The 10,601-nt window shown below is 34.7% G+C and overlaps 1 protein-coding gene across 1 annotated transcript; it reads left to right on the forward strand.

Annotated features, from left to right (window-relative positions):
* The first annotated feature begins 1,494 nt into the window (after positions 1-1,494).
* Positions 1,495-9,930, forward strand: LOC112524461 (peptidyl-prolyl cis-trans isomerase CYP21-1-like). Its single transcript, XM_025134281.1, has 7 exons — positions 1,495-1,980; positions 6,433-6,511; positions 7,088-7,135; positions 7,238-7,261; positions 7,976-8,158; positions 8,417-8,492; positions 9,498-9,930. The coding sequence occupies exons 1-7, from the start codon at positions 1,846-1,848 to the stop codon at positions 9,679-9,681; spliced, it is 729 nt and encodes a 242-aa protein (XP_024990049.1). The 5' UTR covers positions 1,495-1,845; the 3' UTR covers positions 9,682-9,930.
* Positions 9,931-10,601: the final 671 nt, after the last annotated feature.

Below are 10,601 nucleotides of genomic sequence, written 5' to 3' on the forward strand. Positions count from 1 at the left end.
CCATATTATAACATCGACTGAGATAAAGAATAAAATGAAATATTAAAAACACGATGTATCTCGCTGCATTGCACGAGTACGCTTCTAGTATACTCTAGAATATTTAATTTGCATGCAACTTAATAAGAAAAAAGTCAAAAAAATTAAATGTGTTTTTAAATCATAGCAATGAAAAATAAAAATCACTAATAATAATTTGAAATAGGTTTTTATTTTTATTTTAGTTAAGTTATCAAAATAATGTGTCATCCACATCACCTCATTAAAGCCATACAAGCCAAAAAATCTAGGGTTAACCGGTTTAAAAGGTAACAGGTTACCCATTGCTATAATGTGTAGATTTTTTAAAATGCGATGCCTTAATAAAAAATAATTTGAAAATACATTGTTGTAATAAAGAAAAATAAAAGTAAAATGCTATAATAAGAAAATGGAAAAAGTCTAAAAAAACCCAATGGACTTTAATGTTTGGAATAATTAAATCCTTGGACAATTTTTTGAAACAATAAGTTCTTGGACAATTCAAAACTTATTAAATAACTTCTTGAACATTTCAAAACCTGTTAGATACATTCTTATGACTTATACAACCGGTTAACGTGGTAAAATAATGGAAAAATATGAAGAAAAAAAAGCCAATAGACTCATATTTTGAACGACTAAGTCCCTAAACATTTTTTAAACAAAAAAAGTTTTCACATCTATAAAATGAAATAAATAAACCAAAAAACTACTTATATTTACAAAAAAAGTACTTACATTTAAAAAAAATATTGATGAAATTTACTTTAATTAAAAATAACATATTTTATGTCAGTGATTTTTCAAATAAAAAAAGATCTAAAAAAGATTAAAATTTAAAGTTAGTGTTCATTGGTGTATATATGAATGGATTACTAATGTCTAATTGATGACTAACTTGACCACCGCTAGATGCTCTAAAACAGTAACATGCTAATAAGTGTAAAATATCGTGGTTGAATATTGTTGGTGATATCATGTCACCGACGGATTATGGACGAATTTTAATTAATTATGTATTTAGTTAAATTTTATCGTTAATATGTCAGTAATTTAAACAAATTATTTTCTATTTTTTTTAATTGGAAAATTTATTTCATTTTATAGATGTAAGTATTTTTTTGATATAAAAAATATTTAGGAACTTAATTGTTCAAAATATGAAAGTCAATTGGTTTTTTCTCCCAATTTTTTCCATTATTTTACCATATTAACAGTTTTTATAGGTCATAAAAATGTATCTAACAAGTTTTAGAAAGTCGAAGGAGTTATTTAACAAGTTTTGGAATGTCCAATAACTTATTTGTTTCAAAAAATTGTCCAAGAATTTAATCATTTTAAACACTAAAGTTTGTTGAGTTTTTTTTAAATTTTTTTTAAGAAAATTTATGAAAGTAGGTTGTTAATTCAAAATTTAATAAATGATACAAACAATAAACCACATATATTGGACCTTGAAGGGGATCAAACAATAGAATTGGGCCTTGCATCATACCGGCTTTGTCTTTCAGACAATTAGTCAAACACCTGGTGTGTGAGCCAATCCCAGTAGATACGATCAAGAACAAGAATTAATACGCCAAACGACAAAGAGTTCAATCAATTCATTCTACGTAGTCGGAGATATCAGCACCTAAACCGCTGGATTAAGAACGTTTGATTCGATTCACTCACTGACATTCCATGTTAAGAAAAAAGGGGGAAAAAGTTATACTCCACTTGCGCAAGTGTTTTCTGATCTTCTTCAAAGTTTTTTCAGTGGGGTTCTGTAATTATTGAAGAATTTTTGAATTTAATTCGTTTCTGGGGTTGGAGATTGGGTTAATGTATGAGAAAGAAGAAGAACCTGAATCAGATATGGGTCGAGAGATCTGGAATCTACTACGGCCGCGATTCCTTATTATCTTCTTGATCGGTTCAGTCCTTGTCTACCTTGCCTTCTCATCGTTCTCTCAACAGGTAATACCCTCAATTCTTACAACTGATTTTGGTTTTGGTCTGTTTGTTAGATAGAGATGGATTCGAAGGGTTTGTTTTGATGTATGGGGATTTATGTCGATTATGTTGGCAGTTGAGATTATTCATCTTGTTTAGTTAATCAAAGATGAGTGAGGGTTATGCATTGAGCGGACAATGCACGAAATTTGTCTTCAATCTTCACACTTTTGGTTCCGATGGTTTTCATGTGTTTAAACATACCTTCAGACCGGAAAAGAAAGTGTGAATAGTACCCCCATTTGCTGGAATGATAGTCACCTGATATGTGTTGATGACAGAAGTCCATTTGTTGGAAGACAAATGATAAGATTGTGACTAGTAGGTTAGTTTCACTATTCCAAAATTCAATCTCAAATCAAGCAGCAGTGTGCCATGCCTATTGCTATAAAATTTTGCTTCTACTGAGCAAAGTTTAATGTAATAATGCCTCAAACCCTTTCTTTCTTTGCCCGGTGAAACTTCTTTTTGTTTCCAAAGGATGTATCATTAGAATACCAATACGAGTTTTAACGTGTTAACTTTTTGAAATTTGTTGGTCATTATTCCATTTTATGTGGTCTGTATCTTACCCATATGCACACATGCAATAGACTCATTAATTGGTACATATTTTCATGATTTTGTGATGCTGTGTCATATGGGTTGTTTATGTTTACTTCTAGGTATAGTTGGATAAACTTTAAAATGAAGCATGAAACCTGTTTGGCTATTTTCTTGTTGGCCTATCTTATCCCTAAAAATGTACCTTCAAAGACACTTAGGACCTGTTTGTTAACAGCTTAATGATCTTAATGCAACTCGCAACTTACTTGGTCAGCTATACATGACTGTTTGGTAGTGGCTTAATGACATAGAAAGTGGCTTGTTCGGTAAGCTTCTAGGTGGAGCTTTATGCAGAAAGCCAAGTTTTTTCAAACCTGCCTCTCCAACTAAAAGCACGCCCTTCCGTCTATGAAAAATCCCTCCCAATCTGTACAGACAGATTAATCCATACAGTTAGCTTTATCACACAGGACTTAATGGAAAACCAACCAAATAGCCCCTTAGACCAATACCTAAACCAAGTGTTGATTGATACATCCTCTTGTCCAAGTAACAACATTCTTCATGGGTAAAATTTGATTTGTGAGTTTTAGCTTTCATAGTCGAGTCTTCACAGAAACAGCCTTTCTACCCTTTGGGGTAGAGGAAAATGTCTGCATACATCCGATCTGAGGTCGTTTGATTTAGTTTTCAGAATGATAATTGAATGTTGTGCAATTGTGCTTTATATTTTATCTTGTTGCATTCTGGATTGAAGTAGATCCTCAAGCATGATACTTTTCATCTGCTATAGCAATATCATAGCTAAAGCTAGTTACTGGTCATACATATTATGTATTAGATGAATATCAAAATTAAGAGGTATAATATGTTGACACTTGACAGTAGAATGTGCCACCATCATTTTCTGGTTGCCATTTTCTGCGTCGTGATTGTATGGAGAGTATTTATGTCGAACCTTGAATAGTATTATATGGCAAGATTATGAGCTTATGTTCTATTTACACACACATTTTCATTTCTCCACTTTCAATTGTTTTTTACTTGTTCATTTAGTACGCTGGCTATAGGAGTCAATAATTAGAAGTGACAAAATGGAAGTAATAATTCGTGACATGCATATATCTCTTAAATTTGGTGATTGAGGTTGCTTAGAAATGTCAACACATTTGTTGTTGGTTGCTAGTGTTGTTGTCAACATTTTGGAAGTCGTGGTGGGTCTGAAACGTATAAGGGAAGGGATGGTATCTGGGATTGATACTCCAAAAATCGAGACAGTAATCACGGAGAGGAATATTGAGCAGAATATTTGTGGCTGAAAAGTTATACTTGAAGTTGTTAAATAGGGCCTTTTGGAGTTTGTATACACATTTTTTTTATTGCGAGGATAATTACTGATTTTTCTAGTTGCTATTATTGTTGGTATTTAGCTTAATCTTGTAGCTATATTTATAATGGAGAGAACAATGAGGATTACAAGATTAGAGAAATAATAGATTTATCTATTCGGGTTTATCTTGTAATTATTAGGATAGTTATACTAACAATAGGTTTACAGTTTACTGTAATACTCTTATTGTTATTAAGACAAGTACTGACGTTTCTAATAACTACTAGGATTATTGTCAATTTCTAGATTTATCCTTAGTTGAGCAATCACTAGATTTGTTACAGTTAGAAACTTTTGGGGGTCTTCACGGAAACAAACTCCAAGATCTGCGTACATCCTACCCCCCCTTAGACCCTACCTCTGTGTGGGATATACCGGATTTGTTTGGTTTGCAGTTAGAAACTTATAGTTCTTTGAAAGATTATGTCAACATTTTCCCAGTTAAGGTAGATCTTCTCTCTAATTGGGATTTTTGATTTTATTGTTGCCTTTGACTTCCATCAAAGCTTCAATTTTAGTCTCGTAATTTTTCTCGGCTTGAGTCTCCTATGATAATATCATAGGGAAAATAATAAACAAACTAGGTTTCTAGGGGTTCACATTAGTGAAGCACTGGTATCTCTTAAGCACTGCAAATCACTGAAGGGTGATTGTTTCATACAATCACAGAAAAACTCTTAATATTTTTGTTCCATCATCTATGAGTTTTGTTGCAATACATCTGTATACAACTTAAGACAGAACAATAAAAACAGATGTTTATCCTAACATTGCTTACCCTAAAGATAATATATTTCCGATTTGCTCCAAAGTTTTGATTTTCATCACATTCCTCCCCATTCAAAAAAAATCATCTTTGACTTCCACCAGAGCTTAAAATTTAACTTCATTTTGCTTGGATTGAGTCTCCTATAATATTCTCCTACTTGACAACCTTAAAGCTATAAGAATCGTCTTACTTGTTATACTTGCCCAGAAAATGATACATCCAGCGACTTCCGTGGGACACATTCATCGGTAAGATACTGAAACAATTAACATCGTGTCGTCACCAAACATGATTGGAAATGTCACATTGATGCGTAATCAGTGGCCCATGTATTATTTTGCCAAGTGATGGTTAAAGACGTGAAACTGGCTTACTTGTAAAATTGATCTCTCGACAAGCAAAAGGCTTGGGCCATTAATTTGAGTCTCTTTGAGGCCACTGAGGATTTTCTTGGGTGTTCTTGAGGGCCTATGGGATTATTCGAGCGTGCAAGCTGGCCACGACACCCCCTGTTAGCAAAAAAATTGTATTACATGGAACATCAGTATAAGAGTTATAACTAAGTCTTAGATCATCCTTCTGAAGAAGTTTAGGAATCAACCTTCATCTAAATTGGCCTACTAAAATCCCTCAGAAGTTGCAGAAGAGACATGAACTTTCAGAAACTATAGAAAATACCCCTATTTTTTTGAATCAGGACTGTCCTTGGACTTTCAAGAATTAAGAAAACAATGCAGGTTAACATCTGAACTTTTGAAAAATCGCAATCAGCCACCAGACCTAAATGGATAACAGTAGCTATTTTCTTATGGTGGATATGGTTTAGAATTAGGCTTGATTATAGCAGCCAAATAGGTTTTCAATCCAGGAGTTGATGACGACAAATCAGGGTTTGATCTAAGATAACTGCTCACTGATTTTCTGGAGTTGACATTATGTAGCTAGGTTTTAATTTCTGCAGCTGCAACTAGGGTCTTCTGTTTTTTGACTGCTAGTTTTAATTTAGGATTTTTTTTCCTGTTCTTATACTAAACAATAAAGGAACTAGGGTTCTCGACCTTCATACCAAGAAAGGGTAAGGTGTACGGAAACCTTTCCTCTACACTGAGTAGTAGAAACGTTCTTTCCATGAAGACCCCAGCTTGCAATAGAGAAAACTCCAAGTGTAAAGAAGTCTCTAGAGCTTGATGAGAGGAGAGAGCAATGATTTTATTTATTTATTCCCACCGATGAGATTGAATTATTATTATTTTCTATAAAAGAATTTAAAAGTATAAAATTATAGAATATTTTAATAACATATAAAGCATGTTGAAATCACTAAAATAGAGAATTTGTTGGAGTTGAATGAAATTTTCTTTTCATAGATTTTGACTTTTGGTTCTCTATTTTAGAGAAATTATAAAGAATCTGTTGGAGATGCTCTTATACTACACTGTTTGTAATTACAGTTTTCAGAATTATAGTCGAGGAGAGAGCAACAATCTCGCTCTCTCTCTCTCTCTCTCTCTCTCTCCCCTCAGTCTCTCTCTCTCTATATGGAAATAGATATAGCTCTATCTCTCTCTCTGTAAAGTAATAAATATGTCAACATTCATTATTTGTTTTGCATTTACAAACCTTTTCAGGTGAGTCCTAGAAAATATTTTGTAAATTGTCGGTATTGGGTTAAATTTGTTAAATTTCTCTTACCCATAACTTAATTTTTTAGGAGGAAGAGACAGTGGAGGAGGTGCATGAAATTACGCACAGAGTATTCCTGGATGTTGATATTGACAAGCAACGTTTAGGTATTGTTAATCATGTCAAGAAATGGTGTATATTGCATTCTGATTAATGTAGAAATTTCCAACTGCATCTTTTGCTTAATAACTTCTAGTTTTCCTCTTGACCGTGCTTATGGCATAAATAATTACTATCCTACTTCAAATGTGCTTTCTTCAAATAGGTAGACGCATTTACGAGGCTGCGTAAACAATCAATTGGTTTGAACTTTGACATCTTTGAACATTATTGTTGTTCTCCCAATGATTTCTTAGAGAATAGTGCTTGTCCTTCAACTTATCTTGCTTTATATGATTATGTCAAGCTCGTACTATAATATGGATGGAGGAAGTATAATATGGTCAGAGTTAAGAACTTGATGACACGCAATAATCTCTTAAGTTTCATCAAGGGTAAATTTCATGGTACTTGTCTTTTGTTTGAAATTTGGTGATCATTGCCTCACATAATATTGGTTTTTTAGTGTTATGTTGATATCCATAGAGAGTAACGTATGATATACATTTATCATGGCCAATTATAACCATCTTGAAAATTTGTGGATATTTGTTAAGTTCCAACCTCACAAGCTGAAACTGCAGGAAGAATCGTTCTCGGATTGTATGGCGAAGTTGTGCCAAAAACTGTTGGTAAGCTTTCAAACCATCTTGCTTATATATCGTTAAAAAGCAACAAAACTATTATTTGATGGTTGTCTATTAACAAATTCTTCACCTTTTTCATCTTTGCAGAAAATTTCCGTTCTTTATGCACAGGTAATTACAGTTCCTTTTTCTGTTAAATTTTAAAGCTATCTTTGAATGACCCCACCTCCCTACTCCTAGAAAATGGAGAAGGAAAGAAAGGAAAACAGAATGAACGGGAGAAAGAGGGGTCTTTTGGATGAATTTATTAGCTCAATTGCCCGAGAAGGTCAATTTACTAATGTTATGTTCTCAAATTTGGGAAGAACTGAAAATAAATAGAAGGAAAAGAATTTTTTAAATTATGTTCTTGAGAGGGAAGGAAAATGAATAGAAAATAATTTTTCATGCTTTTGAACAGGAGAGAAAGGAGGGGAAAGATGTCATTTTACAAATATTCCCTTTAAAAATATATCCTTTAAAATGAATGGTTTGGGTAGTTTTGTAATTTTAATAACCTTTTTAAGGGGGGTTTAATTTCTTTACTCTCCTTCCCTTTCCTTCCATATTTGGGAGGAAACTTATCATTATTTTCTTTATGTTTTCTTTCTTTTCTCTTCTAAAAGAGTTTCGAGAGGACGAGTTTTTTTTTCTCCTCCCCTTGGTAATAAAGGTTTCGAGAACATAGACGGTTAGATTCTTAAATTCAATTTTTGAGAAAGTCATTCAACTAAAGAGCCCGAGAAAGAGGGAGAGAATTCAATTTACTGAAGAAAGATAACTACATTGAGAAGCTCAAATTTGTTAAACATGTGGAACTTATAACTTTTTTTATCTTGGTATTAGGGGAATTGGGAAAGGGTGCTAGTGGTAAACCGCTACATTATAAAGGAACACCTTTCCATCGTATCATTCCTGGGTTCATGATTCAAGGCGGAGATATTGTCTATCGTGACGGTAGGGGGAATGAATCCATATACGGTGGCACATTCCGTGATGAAAATTTCAAGATCAAGCACTCACATGCAGGTTTTGTATTTTTGAGCAAGATTTTTTCTTTCTTTCCGCACACTTTGCACAAGCCGGGAAACAACCACTCTACTTTTCGAGGTAGAGGTCATGTCTACGTACCCCCCCTCCCCCCCCGGCTGGACCCCCCTCTGGGTGGGCTTACTGAGTTTTTTTGGTTTGGTTTACTAGCATCCTCTACTCCACATTCATAATCTGGGAAGAACTATCCTTATTCTTGTATGCATATGTTATCTTCTTAAGCTAATCTTTTTGTAGGTATGGTGGCCATGGTGAATTCGGGACCGGATTCTAATGGCTCGCAGTTCTTCATCACTACAGTCAAGGCCTACTGGTAAGTGCTTATTTTCCAAATCTACCTTAATTATGAGATGAAGAAATTCATTGCCGTTAAGGGTAAAATTGTCATTTTGTAATTGAAAAGTGTGAAAATTTCTAAAACCACGTGCCTTGTGGACATTTATCTGGGGACAGAGGGAGTATCAAAGCCATAAGGAGCTTCTCACTCGACTCGATTCATTATTAAGACATACACTCCATCTGTCCCATGAAAATTGCAAATCATGACATTTTCTTTGGCAACTGTGAAGTTAAAGTTACCTACTTGCCCAAACACTCTATGATACGACTTGGGTTCTCAAGATTTCCCAATTTTATAAAGGGTATTTAGGACATTTTTATAGTCAAACGTTAAAAGTATTCCATATTATGTTCTCCGTTGAAAAGCAATGAGCAATGACTTTCTTCTGCCCTTAGTTCGCTATCAACTGATTAATTCATAGTCCGTGCTTCACATTCAATCTTATACCTGTTAATAAACCTGAAATAAAAAAATCGTTAGATTAGATTGCGTATGTGTCCTTGAACTCATAGGACGCCCGCCCCCATCCCCATCCGACACTTGTGTGCACTAAACACAGACAAAAATTCTGAAGTTTATTATAACTTTGTTATGCTTCCTCTGCATATGGAAATTGCAACATCAGTAAAGAGTTGGGATATTTTTTGGGTAATCGTGGGTATCTGGCTAGTTTTTACACACACCCTACTAATCCCATGGGGTCCTAAAGATAACAGCCAGGAAAATCCTCACTTGCTCTGGGGAGACTCTAACCCAAGGCCTGGCACCTTAATTTGTCAGTTGAGCTGGCCCTCAAGGTTAAAGTTGCAACTTTCATGGGACATCCCATGACGGAAAATGTCCCAATTTTCATGGGACGGAGGGGGAATTTTATATTTTTTACACGTAAGTCCGATTAAAGGGTATTAACGTTAAAAAAAGTTGGCCTTGAAGAACGTTCGAAGCCCACATTTCTTTTTTGACACACTAATTTTCCAGGTTAGATGGGGAACATGTTGTTTTTGGCAAGGTTATCGAAGGGATGGATAATGTGTACGCAATAGAAGGAGGAGCAGGTACGTACAGTGGGAAACCTAGGAAAAAAGTGGTAATCTCTGATTCGGGCGAGATCCCAAAAAATGAATGGAATGGGGAAACACGAAGCACGGTAACTGAATCATGACAATGAGATTGCGATAGCTAGATTTTACAGTATGATTATTATGTTTCTTTGGGTTTTAGATAGCTTCATATTCATACTTTTTATCATCTCCATCTGCATTTTTCTTCTTGATGATATCTCATAGTGAATTTTGATTAGGAACTTTAAGAAAAAGTGCAGTCTTTATATTTGCACTTTGTTAATGACACATGTCTACTTGTAGCAAATGGGGATTAAAGTATGAATAATATTTGAAGATATCTTGATCTTGATCTAAATCTCGTCACTGAAACCCAGGGAGTAGCGTAGCTGGTTTCAGGGAGCGTAGCCGGTTTCAGGGTGATATACTTGTTCAAAACTTTTGTTGTTGCCAGTTATACTTTCTATTGGTGGGACCAACTCGTCCATGGGCTATAGTACGTTGTATGCACTATGCATAAGCCTAGTCTTTGTTGAATTATTCCGAAAGAAAGGGGGTGGAGTTCCAACAAAGTCTCGTGTTTAAATCCCATATTGTCCCAGCACTGATTTACCTTCCTCATGATGGTCGTAAGACTGACACAGTCTGGAAGGTAACACAAACTATGCATAAGCCTTTTTGACGGTGTCCACTCAACTAGGCTTGTAATCTAGTAAGTTGTTTAATGATCAACGAAGGAATTATAAGTTGTCTGTTTGGCGATGGTTACAAGACTTGGACAACCGGCTACATTGGCTATGTCAACCGTCTGCAACTGGTAGGGTTTAGTCCCGTACTTGAGTTTGGCTCAAGCTCTATATTAAATCCATCTACCATGTATTTTTTTCTATCCCATGGAGGCATGGAGTAGAGTTTGTTTGATTTACAACCCTAACCATAAAACCACAAGGGTGGTGCTTGATTGGTTTGAGCTTGACTCCAAAGGTCAAAAGTACCAGGAGGTCTCAGGTTCAAATCCAAG

The sequence above is a fragment of the Cynara cardunculus genome, assembly GCF_001531365.2.
Source record: "Cynara cardunculus var. scolymus isolate 2C chromosome LG 13, CcrdV1, whole genome shotgun sequence".
Classification (NCBI taxonomy): domain Eukaryota; kingdom Viridiplantae; phylum Streptophyta; class Magnoliopsida; order Asterales; family Asteraceae; genus Cynara; species Cynara cardunculus.